The sequence below is a fragment of the Hyperolius riggenbachi genome, chromosome 7 (assembly GCF_040937935.1).
Source record: "Hyperolius riggenbachi isolate aHypRig1 chromosome 7, aHypRig1.pri, whole genome shotgun sequence".
NCBI classification, from domain to species: domain Eukaryota; kingdom Metazoa; phylum Chordata; class Amphibia; order Anura; family Hyperoliidae; genus Hyperolius; species Hyperolius riggenbachi.
The window spans coordinates 179,122,771-179,149,706 of NC_090652.1; the positions used below are offsets into that span (position 1 = coordinate 179,122,771).

Sequence of the window (26,936 nt, forward strand, 5' to 3'; positions counted from 1 at the left end):
CACGCCTGGGTATGTCCTCAGGAACCGCTGAACTACTAGGTTCATCACGTGCGCCAGGCAAGGGATGTGTGTCAGCTTAGCCAACCTTAAAGCGCGAATGAGATTACTCCCATTATCACACACAACCATGCCCGGTTTCAGGTCCAGCGGTGCCAGCCACAAATCCGTCTGTTCCTTTATTCCCCTCCAAATTTCCTCCCCTGTGTGCTGCTTATCCCCAAGGCAGATCAGCTTCAGCAACGCTTGCTGACGCATGCCAACAGCTGTGCTGCACTGCTTCCACGATCCTACTGCTGCTGGGTTAGCGTTTCCGGATGAGGTACAGCTTTGAGATGCGTTGGAGGAGAAGGAGTCAGAGAGGTAGGTGCTGCTGTTGTTATCCAGTGGTAGGGACGGCGGTGCAGCTGTTTGCGGCATGGGCAACACCCGCGCCGTAGCAGGTGAGGAATCGCTGCCAGGCTCCACAAGGTTCACCCAGTGTGCGGTAAGGGAGATGTATCGACCCTGGCCGAACGCACTCGTCCAGGTGTCAGTGGTGAGGTGAACCTTGCAGGCAACGGCATTCTTCAAGCTTCGGGTTATTTTGCTGACCACGTGCTCATGCAACTCAGGCACTGCAGAGCGCGCAAAGTGGTAGCGGCTGGGAGCCATGTAACGTGGGATGGCCACTGACATCATGCCCTTGAAGCTGTTTGTCTCCACCACTCGATATGGCAGCATTTCGCAGGCCAGAAGCTTGGCTATGCTGGCTGTTAGTGCCACGGCCCGGGGGTCATTTGCTGGCAATTTCCTCTTGCGCTCAAACATCTCCGAGACAGACAACTGAACCGTAGGGCTGCACACTGAAGGGCTGTTGGTTGTTGTGTTTGATGAAGACTGGGAGACCTCAAGAGCACTATTTCGGAAAGTGACAGTGTCAGCATCGTCTGATGTTTGTGAATGTTGTTGTGAACCACGCAATGGCTGGGCTACTGCTGCTGCTGAGGATGGTCTGGTGGTGAGTCTGGTGACCCCAAGGGAGGCAGTGTTGCTGGTAACCTGTCCTGCCGCGTTTGCCCACAGAGTGGGATGTTTGGATACCATGTGGCGGGTCATGCTGGTGGTGGAGAGGTTGTTAATATTTTTCCCCCTGCTCAGGCGGGTCTTGCACACCTTGCAAATCACCATGGTACCATTCTCACTGCAGTCTTCAAAGAAAGGCCAGACTTTGGAGCACCTGCCTTGCTGGCGATTTCTGTTTGCGCCTCTTTTGCGTCTCACTTGAACTTCCACGCTTGTGGTGCCTGAAATTTCGCGCTGCCTACCTTGTGGCACAAGGCGAACTCGTGCAGCAGTGGGTTCTTCAACAGACTCATCTGTGCTGCTACGACGGCGATGTTCTCCTTCACATACAAAATCTGGGTTAACATGTATAAATCTAAATCTAATTAACATGTATAAATACATCAGAGGGCAATATAATACCTTGGCAGATGAGCTTTTTGTCCCTAGGCCTTCTCAAAGGACTAGAGGACATGATCTGCGCATGGAGGAAAAACGTTTTAGCCATTTATTTAGGAAAGGGTTCTTTACAGTAAGAGTGATTAAGATGTGGAATGCATTGCCACAGGAAGTCGTTATGGCAAACTCTATACCTGCATTTAAAGGGGGCTTAGATGCTTTCCTTGCGTTGAAAGACATCCATGGCTACAATTACTAGGAAATGCCTAATGATGTTGATCCAGGGATTTTATCTGATTGCCATCTGGAGTCGGGAAGGAATTTTTCCCTTTAGGGGCTAATTGGACCATGCCTTGTAAGGGTTTTTTCGCCTTCCTCTGGATCAACAGGGATATGTGAGGGAGCAGGCTGGTGTTGTACTATATACTGGTTGAACTCGATGGACGTATGTCTTTTTTCAACCAAAATAACTATGTAACTATGTAACTATGGGTCTGTGTCCACATTGTCCAAACCCTCCTCTTCCATCTCCTCAAACTCGTCATATGTGATTGTGGGCCGCCGCCGTGGAGTAGAGCTCCCCAGAACAACCTCTGCGCAGCTCACTCCAACGTCGTCTTCCAGATCTTCTCGGCTGACCTCCTGCAATTGAAACCCCTCCTGCCCAACTTGCTCTGGGATTTGGGTTTCAAAGTCCTCGGACTCGCCTTGCATTTCAGTGCATTTCCCACAGTAAATGGTTGTGAATCCGGGCACAACATTTCTGGCTGTTCCATTGACCTTTGAAAGGTGGAAGTTTGTTGGGCTGGGAATAGCTCCTGCGAATACCCCATTGTGTCCTGAGGAAATTCTTCGGACTGGTTATTTGGCAGTTGTGTGCGTGGTGTCGCTGCCGGTTGTGTCAGCTTTGTACCCACTGGCTCCTTGTAACTGGCTGAGGACTCGGACCTCGTGCGTGATGTGCTGGTGCTGCTTAACCCACTGCTGGACGCTTGAGAGGTCATCCAATTAATTATCTGGTCCTGTTCTTTTGGATTTGTGAGGGTTGATTTCCTGGACAACATGGGCGGTATTGAGCGGGTTTTCTTCGGTGCTCCACTGTGGCCTGTACGTGAACCGTCAGGGGAAACACCTCTTCCCTTGCCCCTCCCTCTTTCACAGAATTTCTTCTTCATTTCACTTATCCTTAAAGTACACGCTGACTGGCAGCAGTACAGTGGCAGTACAGAAATGCTATATAGCGGTGCGTGAGCGGTGTACTACTGTTCCCAACAGCGACACAGAGCACAATGCTATACAGTGGTGGGTGAGTGGTGTACTACTATTCCCAGCAGCGACACAGAGCACAATGCTATACAGTGGTGGGTGAGCGGTGTACTACTATTCCCAGCAGCGACACAGAGCACAATGCTATACAGTGGTGGGTGAGCGGTGTACTACTATTCCCAGCAGCGACACAGAGCACAATGCTATACAGTGGTGGGTGAGCGGTGTACTACTATTCCCAGCAGCGACACAGAGCACAATGCTATACAGTGGTGGGTGAGCGGTGTACTACTATTCCCAGCAGCGACACAGAGCACAATGCTATACAGTGGTGGGTGAGCGGTGTACTACTATTCCCAGCAGCGACACAGAGCACAATGCTATACAGTGGTGGGTGAGCGGTGTACTACTTTTCCCAGCAGCGACACAGAGCACAATGCTATACAGTGGTGGGTGAGCGGTGTACTACTATTCCCCAGCAGCGACACAGAGCACAATGCTATACAGTGGTGGGTGAGCGGTGTACTACAATTCCCAGCAGCGACACAGAGCACAATGCTATACAGTGGTGGGTGAGCGGTGTACTACTATTCCCACAGCGACACAGAGCACAATGCTATACAGTGGTGGGTGAGCGGTGTACTACTATTCCCAGCAGCGACACAGAGCACAATGCTATACAGTGGTGGGTGAGCGGTGTACTACTGTTCCCAGCAGCGACACAGAGCACAATGCTATACAGTGGTGGGTGAGCGGTGTACTACTGTTCCCAGCAGCGACACAGAGCACAATGCTATACAGTGGTGGGTGAGCGGTGTACTACTGTTTCCAGCAGCGACACAGAGTGGCAGTAAACACAATGCTATACAGTGGTGGGTGAGCGGTGTACTACTATTCCCAGCAGCGACACAGAGCACAATGCTATACAGTGGTGGGTGAGCGGTGTACTACTATTCCCAGAAGCGACACAGAGGCAGAGCACAATGCTATACAGTGGTGGGTGAGCGGTGTACTACTATTCCCAGCAGCGACACAGAGCACAATGCTATACAGTGGTGGGTGAGCGGTGTACTACTATTCCCAGCAGCGACACAGAGCACAATGCTATACAGTGGTGGGTGAGCGGTGTACTACTGTTCCCAGCAGCGACACAGAGCACAATGCTATACAGTGGTGGGTGAGCGGTGTACTACTGTTCCCAGCAGCGACACAGAGTGGCAGTAAACACAATGTTATACAGTGGTGGGTGAGCGGTGTACACAGAGTGGCAGTAAACACAATGCTATATAGTGTGGGTGAGCGGTGTACTACTGTTCCCAGCAGCGACACAATGACTGGGGGGATCCTGGCTAGCCTGGCTGGAGAGAGAACTACACTGCCTGCCTACCCAAAGCTAAACCCACAGACAAATGGCGGAGAAATGACGTGGATCGGGTATTTATTTACCCGAACCACGTGACCCGTTCGGCCAATCAGAGCGCGTTCGGGTCCGAACCACGTGACCCGTTCGGCCAATCACAGCGCTAGCCAAACGTTCGGGGAACGATCGGCCATGCGCTCTTAGTTCGGCCGAACTCGAACATCACCCGAACAGGGTGATGTTCTGCAGAACCCGAACAGTGGCGAACACTGTTCGCCCAACACTACTCACCAGGACTCTGCCATCTTGCCTCTAGGGGGCAGGCGCGCCCGACAGACACGCCTTTATACTCTTAGGAAGCGTGTCAGCTGACCTGGAGATCAGCTGACATTTTAGCCTGCTCTGATTGGTTGCTGCCTGGGGTGGAGACTTCTCTCCCAGGCAGTATATAAGGAAGTGCTTTTCAGTCACACTTCGTCTGTGTTTGCGATACCCTGTGTCAGCACTCAGACCTAGTCAGCCTTGTCTCTGATATTGTGTTATATATTGGTTTATCGCCAATATATACACATATTATTACTGTTTGATTTATCGTGTATGATTCTGTGCCTGTCTTGACTACTCCTCTGCTTCCTGATTTTGTACTTCGCCAGCCCGTACCATTATCGACTATTGGCTTGGTTTCCGACTATTCTCTTGTCTCACGTTTCTGTACTGCTGCCGCCTGATCTGTTGCCGAACCTCATTTTGTCTGACCTTTCTCCCTTCAGTGGAACGTCTCCCACTGTAGGGTTCTATCAGAGGCTTGCCTCTTTGAGACGACCGCCACTAGCAAACCCTTGCTGCTAGAGGCCGAGACTCCTCCACTCCGTCCTTTGGAGGATCTCACACACAGGGTTCCCATTCAGAGGTAACCACACCTCTGAGGAATTACATTGTATATTATTATTGTTGTCTGCTGTTTCAGCTTGCTGGAGGTTGTATCTCTGTGCCCTATAGAGATACTCTATTGTACCCAGCACCCTCTTGCGTATGATTGTATCGTGTCACGCTATACTTGCATTATTGGTGATTCTGCAGATCACCATATAATCAGGTATAGCATCTGTATTATTGGTGATACTGCAGATCACCAATAATCAGAATAGTGGTGCTTGCTGACACCAATCGTTACATAGTGGCTGGGAATCAGTGATTTCACCACCAAATAAGTCCTGCGAAGTGTCAAATGCAGTGGATGTGGTGCTTGTAGTAGCGCTGGTGGCTGCGGAAGATGAGGTGTTCTGTGTTAAATAGTCAACCACGTCCTGACAATCTTGGGAGTTGATGGCATGTGCCTTCTTCTGAACACTGTACTTTGGGCCAGGGCCGCATGAAATCACATCAACACAACCTCATAGAGACCTGCCGGTGCCGGGTGGCCTTCTTTTGGGTCTGCCTCTACCTCCTCCTGGTTTGTCTGTCTTGTCCATCTCGGGGGGGATTCTAGGTATATGCTGTGATGAGGTGGGTTCACTGAACACAACAGCTAGGTATATGCTGTGATGAGGTGGGTTCACTGAACACAACAGCTAGGTATATGCTGTGATGAGGTGGGTTCACTGAACACAACAGCTAGGTATATGCAAGTGAGGTGGGCTCACTGAACACAAAAGGTAGGTATATGCAATGAGGTGGGTTCACTAAACACAACAGCTAGGTATATTCTGTGATGAGGTGGGTTCACTGAACACAACAGCTAGGTATATGCTGTGATGAGGTGGGTTCACTGAACACAACAGCTAGGTATATGCAGTGAGGTGGGTTCACTGAACACAACAGCTAGGTATATGCAGTGAGGTGGGTTCACTGAACACAAAAGGTAGGTATATGCAGTGAGGTGGATTCACTCAACACAAAAGGTAGGTATATGCAGTGAGGTGGGTTCACTGAACACAAAAGGTAGGTATATGCAGTGAGGTGGGTTCACTCAACACAAAAGGTAGGTATATGCAGTGATGAGGTGGGTTCACTCAACACAACAGGTACTAGGTATATGCAGTACTGGGTATTAAAATGTGCACCTGTCACACAGGTAGTCACTGAATGTGCTGGGCCTGGCTGGCAGTGGCACACACACAGTATGAATTAGCAAGGCTGTCTATGCAACACAAGTGTCAGTGCGACACACAGAAAAAAAAAATAGATCACAAGAACTGCTCTCAAAAGAGCTGTTGTGGGGTGCTATTTTAGCAATAAGAATCAGCCAGGAGCAAGCTAATAAGCTTACAAGAGCCTAACTAATCTTTCCCTATGAGAGTCTGCTAGCAACTTTCCCTAATTACTGTCTGCAAGGACACGAGTGACTGTAATGGCCGGCGCTGCCTGCCTTATATAAGGGGGGGAGTGGCTCCAGGAGATAGTGTAGCCTGATTGGCTACAATGGGCCTGCTGACTGTGATGTAGAGGGTCAAAGTTGACCCTATTGGTGCACTATGGGGGCGAATCGAACTTCCGCAAAAGTTCACATGAACCACCGGAAGTTCGCCTGGAACCGTTCGCCGGTGAACCGTTCAGGCCAACTCTATTCTGCTAACTTGTGACAAAAAGTTAGTGGAAATTGATTTTTATTTTTACAAAGTGTCATTTTCCACTAACTTGTGCCTAAAAAATAAAATTTTCTATGAACTCACCATACACCTAACGGAATACCTTGGGGTGTCTTCTTTCTGAAATGCGGTCACTTGTAGGGTTCCTATACTGCCCTGGCATTTTAGGGGTCCTAAACCGTGAGTAGTAGTCTAGAAACCAAATGCCTCAAAATGACATGTACAATCCTAAAGGTACTCATAGGACGTTGGGCCCCTTAGCACACCTAGGCTGCAAAAAAGTGTCACACATGTGGTATCGCCGTACTCAGGAGAAGTAGTACCATGCGTTTTGGGGTGTATTTTTACGCATACCCCTGCTGGGTGGGAGAAATATCTCTGTAAATGACTATTTTTTGATTATTATTTTTTTACACACAATTGTCCAGTTATAGAGATATTTCTCCCACCCAGCATGGGTATGTGTAAAAATACACCCCAAAACACATTATACTACTTCTCCTGAGTACGGCGATAACACGTGTGACACTTTTTTGCAGCCTAGGTGCGCTAAGGGGCCCAAAGTCCAATGAGTACCTTCAGGATTTCACAGGACATTTTGATGCATTTGGTTTCCAGACTACTCCTTACGGTTTAGGGCCCCTAAAATGCCAGGGCAGTTTAGGAACCTCACAAGTGACCCCATTTTAGAAAGACAACACCCCATGGTATCCAGTTAGGAGTATGGTGAGTTCACAGAAGATTTTATTTTTTTTGTCACAAGTTAGCGGAAATTGATTTTGATTGTTTTTTGTCACAAAGTGTCATTTTCCACTAACTTGTGACAAAAAATAAAATCATCTATGAACTCATCATACACCTAACGGAATACCTTGGGGTGTCTTCTTTCTGAAATGGGGTCACTTGTGGGATTCCTATACTGCCCTGGCATTTTAGAGGCTCTAAACCGTGAGGAGTAGTCTGGAAACCAAATGCCTCAAAATAACTGTTCAGGGGTATAAGCATCTGCAAATTTTAATGACAGGTGGTCTATGAGGGGCCGAATTTTGTAGAACCGGTCATAAGCAGGGTGGCCTCTTAGATGACAGGTTGTATTGGCAATAAAGTGCAGGATGTTCTCAAATCGTGACCTGGACATGGCAGCAGAGAACATGGGCATGGGATGTATTGGGTGTGTAGACCAATAAGACCGAAATACATTCTTTTTGACTAGACCCATGTTAAGGAGAAGGCCCCAAAAAATGTTAAGTTCGGAAACTTGGAGTGGTTTCCACCGAAAAGGATGGGCATGGTAGCTTCTTGGCTTGGCGGTTGTGTATTGTGTGGCATAACAGTTGGTCTCAGCCACAATTAAGTCGTAGACACCAGCAGTGATCAGAAGAAAGAAAATTCTGTCACTGCGGTGGAGCGGGTGAGGGTTTGCCCGGGTGATCAGAAGCCCGCAGGGGGCAGATTAGGGCCTGATCTTATGGAAAGGAGTGCTAGGGGGTGACAGGTGGTGACAGGAGGTGATTGATGGGTGTCTCAGAGGGTGATTAGAGAGGAGAATAAATGCAATCAATGAACTGGGGAGGTGATCGGAAGGGGGTCTGAGGGCGATCTGAGGGTGTGGGCGGGTAATTGGGTACCCACAAGGGGCAGATTAGGGTCTGATCTGATGGGTAGCAGTGACGGTGATGGGGGTGATTGATGGGTGATTAGAGGGGAGAACAGATGTAAATAATGCACTGGGGAGGTGATCAGGGGGGGGGGGGGGTCTGAGGGTGTGGGCAGGTGTTTGGGTGCCCGCAAGGGGCAGATTAGGGTCTGATCTGATGGGTAGCAGTGACAGGTGGTGACAGGGGGCGACGGGGTGAATTATAGGTGATCAGTGGGTGATTAGAGGGGAGAACAGATGTAAACAATGCACTTGGGAGGTGATCTGAGGGCGGGTCTGCGGGCGGGTGATCAGGTGCCCGCAAAGGGCAGGTTAGGGAGGGTCTGATCTGATGGGTGGCAGTGACAGGTGGTGACAGGGGGTGATTGAAGGGTGATTGACAGGTGATCAGTGGGTGATTACAGGGGAGAATAGATGTATACAGTACAGTCCTGGCCAAAAGTTTTGAAACTGTCAAAAATAATAGTTTTCACAAAGTTTGCTGCTAAACTGCTTTTAGATCTTTGTTTCAGTTGTTTATGTGATGTACTGAAATATAATTATAAGCACTTCATACCTTTCAAAGGCTTTTATTGACAATTACATGAGATTTATGCAAAGAGTCAGTATTTGCAGTTTGGCCCTTCTTTTTCAGGACCTCTGCAATTCGACTGGGCATGCTCCCAATCAACTTCTGGGCCAAATCCTGACTGATAGCAATCCATTGTTTCATAATCAGTTCTTTGAGTTTCTCAGAATTAGTTGGTTTTTGTTTGTCCACCCACCTCTTGAGGAATGACCACAAGTCATGGGATTAAAATCTGGTGAGTTTTCAGGCCATGGACCCAACATTTCAACGTTTTGGTCTCCGAGCCACTTAGTTATCACTTTTGCCTTATGACACGGTGCTCCATCGTGCTGGAAGATGCATTGTTCTTCACCAAACTGGTGTTGGATTGTTGGGAGAAGTTTCTGTTGGAGGTTTTTTTTATTCATGGCTGTGTTTTTTGGCAAAATTGTGAGTGAGCTCACTCCCTTGGATGAGAAGCAACCCCACACATGAATGGTCTCAGGATGCTTTACTGTTGTTGGCATGACACAGGACTGATGCACGCCTCCAGGACTTCTCAAGAGCTGCTCCAACACTATGGAACTCCCTACCTCCACCCATTAGGGCAGCCCCCTCCTTCAACATCTTCAAGAAAGCCCTCAAAACTCACCTTTTCACTCTGGCCTACTACCCCTCACAAGTGCTCTAAACTCACAGCTGAACTCTGGTCCCTTACCTCTCCCTCTAGATTGTAAGCCTTTGAGCAGGGTCCTCCTCCTTTTGTGTCCTACCTGATCATGCACCTCCATTACTGTGAACCCATGCTATGCATCTGAATGAACCTAACTTGCCTCCATGCTCCCCTCCAGTGACTGACTAAGCATTACCTTGTACTCATACTGTGCTGCATGATCTGGTCTTTCTTGTATTCATGTATTGTCATTTTGCTGTATGTCACCCCTATATATTGTCTGTAACCTAAACTAATGTCCAGCGCTGCGTAATTTGTTGGCGCTTTATAAATACAATAAATAAATAAATAATGGTAGCGCTCACCTTTTCTTCACCTGACAAACCTATTTCCAGATGCCCCAAACAATCAGAAAGGGGCTTTATTGGAGAATATGACTTTGTCCCAGTCCTAAGCAGTCCATTCACCATACTTTCTGCAGAAGATCAATCCCTGGTGTTTTTTTGGGAAAGAAGTGGCTTCTTTGCCGCCCTTCTTGACACCAGGCCATCTTCCTAAGGTCTTCGCCTTACTATGCGTACTGATTCGCTCACACCTGCCTGCTGCCATTCCTGAGCAACCTCTGCACTGGTTGCACTCCGATCGTGCAGCTGAATCCTTTTTAGGAGACGATCCTGGCACTTGCTGAACTTTCTTGGATGATCCTGAAGCCCTCTTAACAAGAATTGAACCTCTCTCCTTGAAGTTCTTGATGATCCTATAAAAATTGTTGATTTAGGTACAATCTTAGTAGCCACAATATCCTTGCCTGTGAAGCCATTTTTATGCAACGCAATGATGGCTGCATGCGTTTCTTTGCTGTTCACCATAGTTAACAATGGAAGATCAAGGATTTTGAAGCAACACCCTCCTTTTAGCATGTCAAGTTTGCCATTCTAACTCAATCAGCCTGATATAATGATCTCCACCTGGTGCTCGTCAACATTTTTACCTGAGTTAACACTCGCTCTGGGGAGGATCTGAGGGTGTGTGGGGGGGATGGGGGGGGTGATCAGGAGCCCCCAGGGGGGGAGTTTAGGACCTAATCTAAAATATAGCATTGACAGATAGTGACAAGGAGTGATTGATGGGTGATTGGGGGGGTGATTGGGTGCTAACAGTGGTCTGAGGGGGTGATCAGGGGGGTCTGAGGGGTGCTGTGGGCGATCAGGGGGCAGGATCAGTGTGCTTGTGTGTTTACTACATGGGCTGCCACCTCCCCTGGTGGTCCCTCGATCACAGGGACCACCAGGGGAGGAGGCAGCCTGTATAATACACTTTGTATGTGGCAGATCGGGGGTTAACAACCCGCCGGCGCTGCTAATTGGCTGGCGGGTTGACATCGCGGGTGGGCGGAGCCTAATGCTGGCAGATGCGCGCTCATCCCTGCTTGCGATCCCCAGCTGTTCAGTCCCCCAGGTGCCCCCGCCGATCGGCGTTAGGGCCTTTTTCCACTACCCTGCGATTTGCTATTTGATTCTGATCGCAAATTCGCAAGGTACATTAAACTAAACTAATGGAAACTGCAGCAGCAATTTCCATTAGTGCGTTCCGATTGCGATGCGATTTTAGTCAAAACGTGATCGTCATTCTGCCGCGTTTTGGATGCAATTGAGCTTTACTATAGTGAGTATAGTAGCTCAATCGCAATCGCCTGGTGGAGGGTGCCACTTTGCCGCTGCCCATTGGTAGTGGGCGGTAGGCAAGTGGTTAAGCAAAGACATTCCAGCGCCATCGTTCGGGGGGGGGGGGGGGGGATGTTGGTGCCTCCTTTTGTGTCTCTTTCTGTCCCCTTTTGCCTCCTCCAGTCCCCTGTGCCACCTCTGCCCCATGTGTCTTACTGTCCCCTGTGCCTCCTTCAAACACCTTGTGTTACCTTCAGTCCTCTGGTGCATTCCTATGTCCCCATGTGCCTTCTTATGTCCCCCTTTGGGACTCCTTCTGGCCCCTGTGCCTCTGTCTGTTTCCTTGTGCTACCTCTGCCCCCTGTGCATCCCTCTGTCCCACTTTGTGCCTCCTGTCTCCTTCTACCACCAGGGAGACCGGAGGCACATACAGGGAAACAAAGGTGGCACAGAGGGATTCCCTGTACCACCTCTGCTCCCCTTTATGTCGTTTTGTGCCGGCTTCTGTCCCCCCTTCTGTCTTCCATTATGCCTCCTTCTGTCCCATGTTGTGCCTCCTTCCCCTTCTGTCCCCCTGTGCACCCTTTGCAACTCCTTCTGGCCCCTGTGCCTACTTTTGCCTCCCAGTGCCTCTTCCTCTCCCCTTGCGCTGCCTCTTCCCCCCATGCATCCTTCTGTCCCCCTTTGTGCCTCCTTCTGACCCCTGTGCCTCCTACTCACCCTCTGTGCCTCCTTCTGTCCCTTGTACCTCCTTTGTCCCCTTGTGCTACCTCTGCCCTCTGTGCATCCCTCCGTCTCACTGTGCCTTCTTTTGTCCCCCTTCATGCATCCTCCTGTCCCCTTGTGCCACTATCTGTTCCCATCCCACTCCTGTGCTCCCCCAGCCGGTGTGTAAAGGCAGAGTATAGTGCAACAGAAGTTGTGCTCTTAGCCCTCTGGAGTCCAGTGCTGTGTGACTATCATCTCTGTCTCCTGCTTCCTCTAGTACTGGCACTTCACTCTCCTCATGTCATGTGTAATCAAGCTACATGCGGTAGGAGATTCTGGGCACTAGGACTTCAGTGGAGAGGCGAGAGCACAGCTTCCGCTGCGCTATGCTCTGCATTTACACACTGGGCTGGAGGAGTGCAGGAAGAGGTGTACAATGAAATGCGACAGGATCAGTGGGTTGTTTGCAGCTCAGGGATTCCATGTATTAACCACTTTAGGATCCCTGTTACACATATCTACGCCCCTGTATACGTCACGTGCAGATCGGGGGGGGGAGGAAGGGGGGTAGATATGTGTACTGTTACCTTACAGCCGCGTGCACGTTCCCCATGATGTTTTCGTTAGATCCACCGTCGCAGCCCCACCATCTGTGATAAGGATATGAGAATCTTCTATTCTCAATCTTGATCACCGTTCCCGTGTCTTCCGAAAGCTTGATAACATGACAAGCTCTCAGACCAGACGCTTCCGTGTTCTATTAACCATTTCTGGCGCCCGGACGTGAAGCTCACGTCCAGGCGGCTGCTCTGCTGCGGTGCTGCGCTTCTGTGCACTCCCGCGCGCGATTGCAAGGGCGTGCCCCCGTGCTGGCCCCCGGTAGCCCTGGGATCAGTGAACGGGAACATGGTTCCCGATCACCGATCAGTGTCCCCAGCAGAAAAACCGAAGCGCTCTTACAAGAGGCTTCAGCCTTTCTGCACGTAAAATTTTCCACGTCCCCCTTGTGCTTCCGGTTAGCGAGAAGCACAAGCAGGAAAAAAAAACTCAAGGTGGCCATCTTGTGGCCAAATAGTAAAACTACATCTACATATTTTTTACATTACAATTTACACATATAATAACATTAAAAATTAACTGTTTATTTCCCACACCAAAATATTACCCAAATAAAATTTTTAATGGAAAAAAAAAGACAAATAGTTACCTAAGGGTCTGAACCTTTTAAATATGCATTTGAAGGGGATATACTACGAACATTTTTTAAATTATAAGCTTGTAAATAGTGATGGACGCAAAACGTAAAAAATGCACCTTTATTTCCAAATAAAATATTGGCGCCATACATTGTGATAGGGACAACATTTAAATGGTGTCATAACCAAGACAAACGGGCAAATAAAATACATAGGTTTTAATTATGGTAGCGTGGATTATTTTAAAGCTATAATGGCCGAAATCTGAGAAATAATTATTTTTTTTCCATTTGTTTCTTATTAATCCTGTTAAAATGCATTTATAAAAAAATAATTCTTAGCAAAATGTACCACCCAAAAAAAGCCTAATTAGTGGCGGAAAAAAACAAGATATAGATCAATAAATTGTGATAAGTAATGATAAAGTTATTAGCGAATGAATGGGAAGTGAAAATTGCTCTGATGCATAAGGTGAAAAATCCCCGCGGGCTGAAATGGTTAATAGAAACATGGTCTCAGTAGCATGGTCAAAAAGTAAAAATACACCTAATTATACCGCTATACTGTTTTACATAGAACATTTATTAGTTTTATTTTATTATTTTTAACCCCTTCCAACCCTGCCCCACAGTTACAGAAATAAAACACTTGTTAAAAAAAAATGAAAAAAAATTACATTATTCAATTTTTTTTACATAAATAGTAATTCCTTAGGGACTTTTCTAATATGTATGTCATGAGAGTATAGTACTGTTAAAAAAAAAGTCTAATAAGTGAAATAGTATTAAAGATCCCTAAGTTATCATACATTGTACTAGGGACACAACTTAAACGTTGTAATAACCGGGACAAATGGGCAAATAAAACGTGTGTGTTTTATGTATCGAAACAAGTTTTATTTTAAAACTATAATGGCTGAAAACTGAGAAATAATAATTTTTTTCTTATTATTCCCTTTACAGTGCATATAAAATAAAATAAATAAAATAATTCATAGAAAAAATTACCACCCAAAGAAAGCCTAATTTGTGGCAACCCCCCCCCCCCCCCCCCAATATATAGATCATTTCAGTGTGATAAGTAACAATAAAGGTATCGCTGAATGAATGGGAGGAGAGCTGAAATGTGAAAATTATTTTGTTTAAGGGAAAAAAAACCTGTGATCCTGAAGTGTTTATACACCACCCTATACAGCACTTGGTTTATATTCTCTAGTGTGTGCTTATGGTTATATTCTCGTGTGTGTGTGTGTGTGTGTGTGTGTGTGTGTGTGTGTGTGTGTGTTTTGGGAGGGGGGGGCAGGTGGGTGACACAGGGCATCTTGTGTGCCCTGCCTATAATTAGGCTCTGCACATCTATACTGCTAGTCATTCAGATGCAGTCTGTCTTAGGAAGCACTGCCAACTCTCTCTGGTGTATAAAAGATGTAAGTTTACTTTATGGCTAGCTGCATCCATTTCAATTTTCATTCTGAGTTTAGGGATTTAGTGCATAATTTTAGCAGCTGCATGCCTCTGTTCGTCGTCATTTCTGATGCTGCCTGATTTAGGAGCGCTGGCAATTCTTCACTGTTGTCTAAAAACGTGTAACCCATTATACAGGTTCAGGGGCGTAGCAATAGGGGGTGCAGCGGTAGCGACCGCATCGGGGCCCTTGGGCTAGAGGGGCCCCGAAGGGCCCTCCCTCAACTACAGTATTAGCTCTCTATTGGTCCTGTGCTCATAATAATCACTTCTATAGATAGCTTTGAATAGTGGTAATCATTAACAAGCTGTTCCCCATCCCCTTCTTGCTCCTCTGACATTGTAGTTACCATTGGCAGGTTTTGGTGCGCCGTATCAATGGTTATGTATAGAGTGCTTGAGGGGCCCCATTGTAAGACTTGCATCGGGGCCCACAGCTCCTTAGCTACGCCACTGTACAGGTTCATACAATGGGCTTCATTCACAAGCCTTAATGCGTGAGTTATATATATCCCCTTGTGTGTGCTAATACACTAACACGACTTAAAGACATCGCTGTGCACGTTACACTAAGCAACATCCGATGCTTACAATAGTCATGTGGTAGCGAAAGGAGACAAAGGTGGCACAAAGGGTAGTGTATCAGAGGTTATTTTACCTTCCGTGTAGGAGGACCTCATCACGGTGGAAGGGTCTAGTATGGTACACTCTGCATGCAAACTGTTTTTGGAAGGTTGGCCAAGATGGCGAGCTAGCTAGATGCATCTATCAGAGCTCCGCTGCCCAGCTTAATCTTACCGACAGATATTCTGAAAACTGTGACAATCCATGGAAAATGCCGGGCACGCTGGAGACTTGGTGCAACCCGCCGCTAGAGGAAAATACAGCGGAGCCCGCTCCCTCATCCTCGTGCTGGAAGTCCTGTAGTGGGCTGGAGCAGCACCGGAGATCTCCGCATCGCCTTACACCATACCCCGAGATGTCTCAGAAGGGCATCAAAGGAGGTAAGGAAAATGGGGAGAAAAGGCAATCTCCTCCATGCACTCCTCTGCAGCAACGATCATCCTCGCGCAGGAAGAAAAACAAAACTGCTGATGGTGATACTCCTGATGAACATGTGGGGCCTCTGGACTGAGCTCTGCAGAACTTCTGGAGGCTATCCAAACATGCCAAGTCAACCTCACCATTAAGATTGATCATCTTGAGGCCGGTCTGAGTCTGCTTCGGCAGGATGTTGGCAAGCTAAGAGATTGCACCGGGGAACTGGAGCACAATACTTCTGACGCGCAACACACCATACAGACACACAGAGTAGCCATGCTCAGTATCTAGCAGAGGCTTATGCAACTGGAATAGAGGGCAGTAGTTGCCGAAAACAAAAATCGCAGGCACCTGCGATTCCTTGGATTACCGAAGAGATCAGAGGGAAGTAATATGGCACCCTTCCTAGAAACCCTACTCAAGCAGCTCCTTCCAGAGGATACTTTTTCACACTTCTTTGTGATAGAAATGGCGCACCGCATACCTGCATGGAAGGGCCCCCCAGGTACTCCGCCTAGACCTGTAATACTGAAACTACTTAATTTCAAAGGACCGAGACTCTATACTAGCTGCTGCAAGAAAGGTGGGTGATTTACAATATAATAATGCTAGGCTGATGATCTTCCCAGATTACACTGCAGAGACTCAGCCCCAAAGGAGATCTTTTCAGCAAGTTAAAATTTAAACTACGAGAAAGGCGCATTGTGTACTCGATGATATTCCCTGCTAAACTTAGGGTGCAGGACGGAGAGACCGTCAGATACTTTGACAAGCCTAATGATTCCATGAGCTGGCTGGAAACCCTCCCGGCTGTTTAATTAAGCTAACGAGTTCTTTAATATCTGCCCTATTAACCACCCTGGCGGTATTGACGAGCTCAGCTCGTCCAGGAAAAACTTGCTGAAAGCGGTATTGACGAGCTGAGCTCGTCAATACCGCCAGGGAGATTTCTTGTTTCTCTTCCCCGCCGGCTGCACTTTTCCCTCATCAGAGGGATTCCCCAGGATGGCTGGATGCCTGCCAGCACGCTGTGGGTAGCGATCTGTGCTACCCACAGCATACAGAACTAGCATCCAGCCACCCTGGGAATCCCTGTGCAGCCGGCGGGGCAGAGAATGTGTGGGGCTGTGCAGGGATTCCCCTTCTTTGCCGGCGGGTGGCTGGTGCGGGGATCCTCTCTGTGGGGGGGCCGGGGATCCCCGTACTGTGCATGCGGGGTGACCCTTTTGTGTGTGCGGGGGGGCGGGTATCCCCTTCTATGGGGCTGGTCTTGGCCGGTCGGGGACACCCCCTTCTGTGGTGGGGGGAAGGTGGGTGTCCCCATCTATGTGGGCTGTGGGTGGCCTCTCCCTCCTCTTCCCCATCCCTCCCTCTCTGTCCCCCGTGTCCCCCCCCCCGATCCCGTGTCTCCCCCCTGTAAGAAGCCCTGATCTACTCACCTGAGGGCTTTCTCCTGCGGCGGCCACGATGGACACCCTCCTCCTCCATCGCCGAAGTCCCGGTCTGTGTAATTACAGTACGCGGCTTGGTGACGTCACTGTAATTACAGAGAACACGAGACTTCGCGATGGAGGAGGAGGGTGTCCATCGTGGCCGCCGCAGGAGAAAGCCCTCAGGTGAGTAGATCAGGGCTTCTTACAGGGGGGAGACACGGGATCGGGGGGGGGGGGGGACACGGGGGACAGAGAGGGAGGGATGGGGAAGAGGAGGGAGAGGCCACCCACAGCCCACATAGATGGGGACACCCACCTTCCCCCCACCACAGAAGGGGGTGTCCCCGACCGGCCAAGACCAGCCCCATAGAAGGGGATACCCGCCCCCCCGCACACACAAAAGGGTCACCCCGCATGCACAGTACGGGGATCCCCGGCCCCCCCACAGAGAGGATCCCCGCACCAGCCACCCGCCGGCAAAGAAGGGGAATCCCTGCACAGCCCCACACATTCTCTGCCCCGCCGGCTGCACAGGGATTCCCAGGGTGGCTGGATGCTAGTTCTGTATGCTGTGTGTAGTGGGGGGGACACAGGATCAGGGGTGAGAGGGGGGGCATGGAGGACAGAGAGGGAGGGATGGGGGAAGAGGAGGGAGAGGCCACCCACAGCCCGCATAGATGGGGACCCCCACCTCCCACCCACCACAGAAGGGGGTGTCCCCGACCCACCACGACTAGCCCCCATAGAAGGATGATACCTGCCCCCCCCCAATGCACACACAGAAGGGCCACCCACACGCACAGTATGGGGATTCCCCCCCCCCCCCACAGAGGGGATCCCCGCCGGCCACTACCAGCCAGCACAGAAGGGGAGCCCCCCCCCACAGAAGGGACACCCGGCCACAGTTAGGGGGCATCGGGGGCAATGGGGTTGGGGGGGGGCAGAGGCACCCGCAAACCTAGCTCCCTATACATATGACTCCCTAGACCTGGCTGCACATCTGTCTCCTATACACCTGGCTGCACATCTGTCTCCTATACACCAGCAAACATCTTGCTCCCTATATACCTGGCAAAACATCTAGCTAACTACACCTGGCTGCACATCTGGCTAATACATCTGGCTATACATCTGGGTCTTATACTCACCATTGGCATGCTGATCCCTCGCCGCGTACCTCTGATAGCTTCTCCAGTGCCTTCTTCCATGTCCCTTGGCGGATTTTGCTTCTCCCTTGGCGATCACATGTCCCCCGTCGATCGGCGTTGATGGCACCAATGTCACACAGCATCATCAAAATCTCGCAGCAAACACTTTTTTTTTATTGAATTCAATACAATAACCTGTATTGAATTCAATATAAAAAAAATGATTGCAAAAAAAATTGGTTGAAAATTATTGGAAATTAATTGAACCACTTTTTGCACGGAAATCCTGGGGAAATAGAACGCCAGGGTGGCTACTCTATATGCATAATTTGAAAATGAGTGCTGAGTTGGGGAAAACTAAACGCATACTATTATCTTTTGTACGCTCTATATGCTTTAATACATGAGGAACTATGGGGAAATACCCTGCCTAGTCTTCCCGCCCGTGGAAGCCCGTGATCACTCTCTTAGGAATGGTTGTCTGGTCTACGAGCTGGTGACATGGGAGTGTATGTTGCCTACATATGGCACTATCCTGCTAAAATGTGTTAGCCGATGAGAGAGATGTCACAGACCAGAAAACCTCCTGTTTATTTCCTACAAGATATATATGACAGTATCCACATGGAAGCATGCCTGTCACTGTGTGATATGTGGCTTGTTACCCGAGGAAAGGCTCAGACTGGGCATAATTGGAAATCCCCTCTTTTCTTTCATGTGCATTTCTCACTGGAACGTTATGCTCACGACACGAGCAATCTATTTAATCACCCTTGTGATGTATTATCTCTTATACTGGGATAATCGTTATATATGCTTAATTGCAGACTCAACTTCCACACTGCTGAACGGATAACAGAACCCACATTTTCTACCTGAACTCTTTACTGATAAGTCCCATTTCTTGCTGTTTCTCATTCTCTGAAACGACCCTATCTATTCCAATATGCCTCAATCATAACCTTCTACCTGCAATCACCTAAGTTTTAAAAAGGTATTGTTATGCAACTCTAATTGTTCCTTACCGATGATATGTGACATGTCTTAGGTTATACTGTTGTAGAATTCACAGATTAGTAATTACTTTTACTGATGGGGGACGACATTACCTTCCTGCAGATGAACTCCATGGGGACTGGGGTATATTATTTGTTTTGCTGAATAACCCTGAGACATAACTACTTTTTGATGGGAGGGGAGAGTTCGGGTTCTCGGAGGACAGGCACCAGCATTGGATGCTTATGGACCCACAAAGCTGATTATACAAGATGACTACCTACTAACCTTTGCCTCCTAATTTACTAAATTTATGAGGTTCATTTTCATGACAATAATTCAGGGGTATAAGGCAAATTTCCTCTTACACAGATGGCTTAGGGCTGCTGTACTGTATAATGCTTATAAACTAATATTTGCTCATTATTCCCCACCAGATGTCAGCATTACTCTGTGGCTTTATGCCGATATATGTGATGATGGGAATGCTGTCTGTTCTATGCCGATGCCCTAAACTCTAATTTTTTCCATCCTATGTTTTATATTAAAACTGTGTACCTTGGTCAAAATACCCCCATGGCAGAACTCTATGATATGACGCTGCAGTCATAACGGTCACCTGATAATCCATTCCTTTGTATGATAGACTTACAGATCGATGTGAGAAATACTAGAGATTTACATTACAAAGCAGATAGAACTAAGTTCCGCTGAGTTTTAATGCAGGCATTCCCAAACATCAGTGTTTCTTCACCTCTTTTACAGCTTTGACACTGACCCCAGCAGTTGTTAATTGATCTAATCCTAATTTATGATTTCTTTTTTTTCCCTAGTAGCAGTGGTCGCTTCTCTTCCTTAGTTAACTCTTTCCTGACTCATTTTCTGTCCTCCAGCTCCTACCATCTATGAGACTGCAGGATAAAAAATGCTGTTTTCTTCCCTTTCATTGCTAAACTGTCATTTTAAATGACACCTGAGCAGTGGTGCTCATCCAATATTTGGGTATCCAAACTTTGAATAGCAATTCGGATATTTTTTAAAATCTGAATAGCACTATCCGAGCAAACTCGGATTTCCCATCTGAGAGAGAGAGAGAGAGAGGGATTTTACATCAGCGTCATTTCTCAAGTATGCATGCCCAGAACACTATCGGCTGCTGTGCACATTCGGGCAGGAGCGCAAATTACAGGAATTATTTGTTGAATGGGGGGCAGAGCAGCACAACTGAGATGAGCCCATTCAAACCAATGATCGCTAGTCAGAGTGTTGGACAATTTTTTTTTTTTGGGGGGGGGGGGGGGGGGCGCTTGGTGACAGCAGGCCTAGGGCACTGGAAAGTACAAATCCGGCCCTGGGAATATCCATGATGCTATGTTCTCTGAGGCCGATCACCTCATGTATCGCGCATAAAGTTTCTCTGACATGCTGAAGGTCGCTGGGTTACCAGTGGCGCATGTACCCTGGCCTGTGGCAGCATGCCCAGTCACTGAGCTTAAAGGATACCCGAAGCGACATGAGACATGATGAGCTAGACATGTGTATGTACAGTGCCTAGCACACAAATAACTATGCTGTGTTCCTTTTTTTCTTTCTCTGCCTGAAAGAGTTAAATATCAGATATGTAAGTGGCTGACTCAGTCCAGAAAGGAAGTGACTACTGTGTAACCCTCACTGATAAGAAAGTCCAACTATAAAACACTTTCCTAGCAGAAAATGGCTTCTGAGAGCAAGAGATAAAAAGGGGAATTTCTTATCAGTGAGGGTCACACTGTAGTCACTTCCTAGATTTAGTTTCAGGAACCTAGCGGACATCCAGGAGGAGATGGCTGATAGGCAGGAGGAGACCTTGTCCATGGTAGTGGTGGATATGTCAGGGGTGTGGAGGTAGATCTGGGTGTCATCTGCATACAGATGATAGTTAAAACCCATGGAGGAGATAACCTAGCCAATGGAGGATGTGTATAGGGTGAACAGTAGGGGGCCAAGGACTGAACCTTGGGGGACTCCCACCGAGAGGTGGTTGGGGTTGGAAGAGGACTCATTGAAGACGGTCGTGAAGGAGCGGTTGGAGAGGTAGGATGAAAGCCAGGACAGGGCGAGATCGTGAATGCCCAAGGACTGGAGGGACTGGATGAGTAGGGGATGATCTACTGTGTCAAAAGCTGCTGACAGGTCAAGGAGGAGGAGAATGGAGTATTTACCTTCAGCTTTAGCTAAGGCAAGGTCGTTGACCACTTTGGTGAGAGCAGTTTCGGTTGAGTGGGCAGGCCGAAATCCAGATTGGAGTGGGTCTAGCAGTGAGTTGGCATTGAGGTACTGGGTCAGGCGTTTGTGAACCAGGCGCTCAAGGAGTTTTGAGGCAAAGGGGAGGAGGGAGATAGGACGGTAGTTGGAGGGTAGCGAAGGGTCGAGGGAGGGTTTCTTGAGCAGGGGTAGTACAGTGGCCTGCTTGAAGTCTGAGGGGAAGGTGCCTGTGGATAGGGAGAGGTTGAACAGGGTAGTGAGGACTGGGGCCAATTCCGTGAAGTGAGGCTGGAGTAAATCGGAAGGGATGGGGTCAAGGGGGGAAGTAGTGGTATGGGAAGTCTGCAGTAGGTGGTTGACTTCCTCGGTCGTAGTAGGAGGAAAGGATGTAAGGGGAGGGAGCTTTGTCAAAAATGTGTGAGGACCTCGGCCCTCGAAGGACCGGTTTGACATCCCTGTCTAAACCTTTCTATTTTACCAATCTAGTTGTACCCATTTAAGAAATGTTCCTCCCAGCGTTGGCTGGGTGTTGCTGGGCAGCGGACCCAGCTTGTTCGTCTGCCACCCCTCACACACAGGTGTGTGCACACTCTTGAGTCAATCAATAGCCTCTCTCTCAACGGATAGTTGAGGGAAGGTAGGGGTTCTGGGATTTAAGCTACACTAAACTTATTAGACGTAGCAGGGAGGGTGTTGTGGGTTAGGTTTGTGATAAGGTTATAATGTTTTGGTTAATGCTTTATGCTGTGATATGTGAAGATGCACGGTTATCTCTGTCTGGCCTCATGCCCAGTGATTTACACACCACCATGCCTGATGCAAGTGTATATACACCTGTCCATCAGAAGCTTTATTTAATCTCTTGGAGCTGGATTCAAATAGCATGCCTTATCAGAGTTAACATGCCTTATCACAGTATAGCATAGTGAGTGCTACAAACTTATGCCTGCTAATTGGCAATGACGAGAGCTCCACAATGACGAGAGCTGCCCTGAACCCCTGCGGGTCCAATCACTTTAAAGGACATTATCCCCGCACTTTGATTGGCCCAATAGGCTGCCTGTCAAGTGACAAGCAGCCAATTGGGCCGATCAAAGTGCGAGGCTAATGTCCTTTAAAGTGATTGGACCCGCAGTGGCTCAGGGCAGGACAAGTGGAGCTCTCGTCATTGCCAATTAGCAGGCATACGTTTGTAGCACTCACTATGCTACTCTGATAAGGCATGTTAACTCTAATAATGTATGTCAACCCTGATAAGCCATGCTATTTGTCTTAGTGAATAAAGCCCTAACTCCTTAATCTCTTTACTCTTTACGCAATGACAAATGTACAATATTGTGGAGTGTATGAATAAATATTAGTGATACATTAAAGACGTGCCTGTTGTTGTGTTCTTTGGAGTGGCTAAGAGTCCACCTCTTCCACGTCCATGTTTTACATAGTTACTTGGGTTGAAAAAAAGACATACGTCCATTGAGTTCAACCAGAGAACAATAATACAATCCCTAGATCAGCATCACTGGGCATTACACAGTAATTGTAGCCATGGACGTCTTTCAACGCAAGGAAAGCATCTAAGCCCCCTTTAAATGCAGGTATAGAATTTGCCATAACTACTTCCTGTGGCAATGCATTACACATCTTAATCACTCTTACTGTAAAGAACCCTTTCCTAAATAAATGGCTAAAACGTTTTTCCTCCATGCGCAGATCATGTCCTCTAGTCCTTTGAGAATGTTTTAAACCTTTTATACTATTTTCTCCTGTTGGCACCTCTGTTCACCTGCATCAATGACAAATGTAGTGTTTTGGAATGTAAGAGGTCTTAACTCCAAAATTAAAAGGTCCCAGTATTCAACTATCTTAAAAGCTATAACCCCCCACATCTACATTCTGTCCGAAACCCACCTGCATGGCAGCAGGATATTAGCTTTAAAAAAAAAACAAAACAAAAAAAAAACATTGGGTGGGACATTATTACAATGCTACCTATTCTACCTACTCAGCCCTTTCAATTGTGCAGCACAATCAGAGATGACATGGGGAGATATGTTTTATTACATGCACGCATTCATGGACAGGAATTACTCCTGGTCGGTCTATATGTGCCCCTGCCTGCTGATCTTTGTTTACTTAATGATATTATGAGAAGGGCGGCTCAAGTTCCGACTGCTAAAATTATGCTATGTGGAGACTTCAATCAGGCGTTATCTCCAATGGTGGATAGGCCAAAACCCAATCCTAGGGACACATTACAATTTCAAACATGGGTGTCATCATATAATCTTTTAGATATGTGGCATATGTGGAACCCTGATCAACCAGGCTTTACATGCCATTTCTCCTCGTACCAATCTTTATCCAGGATAGACTACATTCTTGCAAACCCTGAAATAGTTTGGAGCATCTCTGCTCTAAAAGATAAACAGCATAATAACCTTTAAACAAAAAACATTTCTTTGTTACAGCTGATACAAATCCTAAAATAAATCTGCACAGTTTCTACTTCTTGATTTATGGAAGCAAACGTATGGTTTACAGCCTGTACTTTCAAATGGGCTTATCTGCCATAGGCAGTCATGTGACACCAGGGGATATCAAATTACAACATAGGCCTCAATTCATAAAAATGAGTGTGGTAGTTCAGAGACGGGCGGGAAATTACCGCTAGGGGTAAATGAGGGTTTTTGCAGTGAATCCATAAAAAAAAATTCCGAGTGCGATAGCAATCGGTAAGTGTGCGGTGTGGTGCGGAAAGCTGTCTGTAAAATTTGCTGAGTGCGGTAGTTTGCCGCTGACTTCCCAATGACAAGGTGCATGCTGGGTAGAAGTGGGCAGTTTTAGACACATGTGACTTATTTTTTATAAATTATTTTATTTTTTATAAATTATCATATTTTATATAAATTATTATATTTTTTATCAATTATTATATTTTTTATATATATATATATATATATATATATATATATATATATATATATATATATATATATATTTCTTATAAAATTATATAACTCTGTACGATTTCTAACCCTTTCTCCTCTGTATCCTTTAAAATTCCATAACATTAAGCTGCAAGGGCTCCATTTGTCACCTAAAATGCTACTGTGTAGAGCAAACTCGCCAGGTCTTTGCTGGCGATAACAAGCTGTTATTTATCGCTTCCTTACTCCCCCTTTTTTTTCCATGAATACACTTCATTTACTTTACCGACACGAACAACGTTTACATTACCGCACCATTACCGCACTAATACCGGTAAACATGCGTTCAATTTTATGAATCCACTAACAAAAACATACCATGCAGTAATTTACAGCTTGGGCGATAACGCATGCGGTAATGCTTTATGAATTGAGGCCATAGACGTTTTTCTTGTTGCTAGAGTCTCAGCTTATTGTTAATGTTTTGATTGCAGAGATTTAATGACTATCTTAATGCTCAGGTCTGGACATGCATTGCCCTCTTTGGCTATCATTCATAAAGCATTCCCACATACGGAATTGCTAAAAACAGCCGACTTTACCGAACCCTGAGCAAAATGTGTATTCATAAAGGCTGTTTCCGCACGTGAAGCTGACTTTTCCGAGCAGAGCGATAAATCACCGCATTCTGCAGTGATTCTATGCGGAAATGTAACAAAATGTCAATACATAAAAACTAACGCAGGCGGTATGCGGACGGGGATTACCGCTCCCCTGGATGTAGCGATAGGCATGCGGAGTACATGTAAGTGAATGGGACAGACCTCCCAAGCAGCAGCAGAGAGAACACCGCATAGAGGGACTCGGCCAGCTTCTCCTGATCCGCATGCCTACCGACAGCCTACCGACAGCCTACAGCGGAATATCTCCGCACTCCTACCGCAACAGGCAACATTTTTATGAATGACCACCCAGAAGGCAGAAATACCGACGGCGGTATTTTCCCGCACAGATTTTAGTTACCGACAACACTTTTATGAATGATAGCCTTTGTGTATGTGCCTAAGCTCCTTTACTTTGCAAGTAAAAAAACAAAAAAACAAACTTATATTGTGACTCCTCCATGATGGAGAAGCAATGTTGTTAAGATGTCTAGTCAGCATCTTTCAATAAGCGATGTGCACTTGTGGTCCTTGAGTACAATCACTTTTCCACAATGCTCCTTCTAGGCAATCTTTGAATTTTCTGCTACTTTCATATTGGTTTGTATATGTATAATTAATGTATAAATGTAAAATTCAAACTTTATTTTCAATCTTAGGAATGTCATTGAGAGCACTTGTTAATGTATCTTAAAAATACCTTTCAGTCTTGGGGTTTTGTCAACCCAGTCTCCAATTATGGCACCAAGGAGCAGCACAGAGCCTGCCACAACCAGACCGTAGACTGCAGTCAGGAGTAAGTTATTTCCATAGAGTTCTACCAAGAAGAGAGAGACAGCAAAATGCCACATACGGTCTCCCTGTAAGAAGCATTTAAGAAAAATGTACTTTATAATTATAAAATGTACTTACAGCATGCAGTGAACATTTTAAACAAATAGTACAAGTATAAACTTGTAGCACTCAATCTTACTAGATATAGCGTTACGGAGAATTAAAAGACAACTCTTGACAAATAAAAACCTCAAAATAAAAATGTATAACTCCTGTGCGTCAGTAAATACACATAACACTGACAGTAAAAATCACTAAAAAAAAAACAAACCCAAACAAAAGAAAAACAAAAACATTAAAACAGTTTAGATTAAATAAATAATCGTCAAGAGTAACTATGATCACCAACGCAGATCATAAAATGTTGACACATTACACACACACACACCGAGATCTCATCAATTACTGCGGATTGTCAAAGCCATATTGCTCTCAATGGCCCAAAGTATCTTACGTGCACAGACACATCATTGGTTTAAATTGTAATTAATTTTCAGGTTTCCCTTAAAGGCAATCCATTGACTGAACTATATAATACTTGCAGTGTGATTCAATGCACATTAGCTACTCACCAGGCAAAGTTAAATAACCCCTTATCCTTTGGAATTTGCTCCACTAACAAGAATCAGCATTGAAGAATGCTGCAAGTATTCTATGAATCAATCAATAGATTGACTTTAAGAGAAAAGGAATCAAGTTTCTCGTAGTGTGTGTATGGAGAAAGTGGTGCAATTCCATTTTATGATCTTTGGTGGAAATCAGAGTTGCTGTTGATGACTTACAGCATTTTTCTTGATAAATGAATGTGGTAGTCTTATTTATTGGATTTATATAGTGCCAACATATTACACAGTGCTAGACAATAAATAAGGTTATGGACAATAATAATAGGGGTGACAGACAACACAATACAGGAAAGACCCTCGTAGACCCTCAATGCCAGATCATGCACTGAAGTAGCAGTCCCAATAATACAAGTTCACACTATTCTGTGGGCCAAGTGGACGATCAAGTAGGATACACAAGGAGACCCATAAAGGCATACAATCTAAAGGGAGGGTTGGTGACACGATAGGAGGGCTAAATCAA

The 26,936-nt window shown here is 46.7% G+C and overlaps 1 protein-coding gene across 1 annotated transcript in view; it reads right to left on the minus strand.

Annotated features, from left to right (window-relative positions):
• The window catches only part of SLC40A1 (solute carrier family 40 member 1), a 445,358-nt gene that overhangs the window by 186,618 nt on the left and 231,804 nt on the right, over window positions 1-26,936 (minus strand). The window contains exon 3 of the mRNA XM_068244931.1: window positions 25,714-25,873. Within this exon, the coding sequence (XP_068101032.1) occupies window positions 25,714-25,873 (160 nt within the window). The remainder of the gene's footprint in view (window positions 1-25,713; window positions 25,874-26,936) is intronic.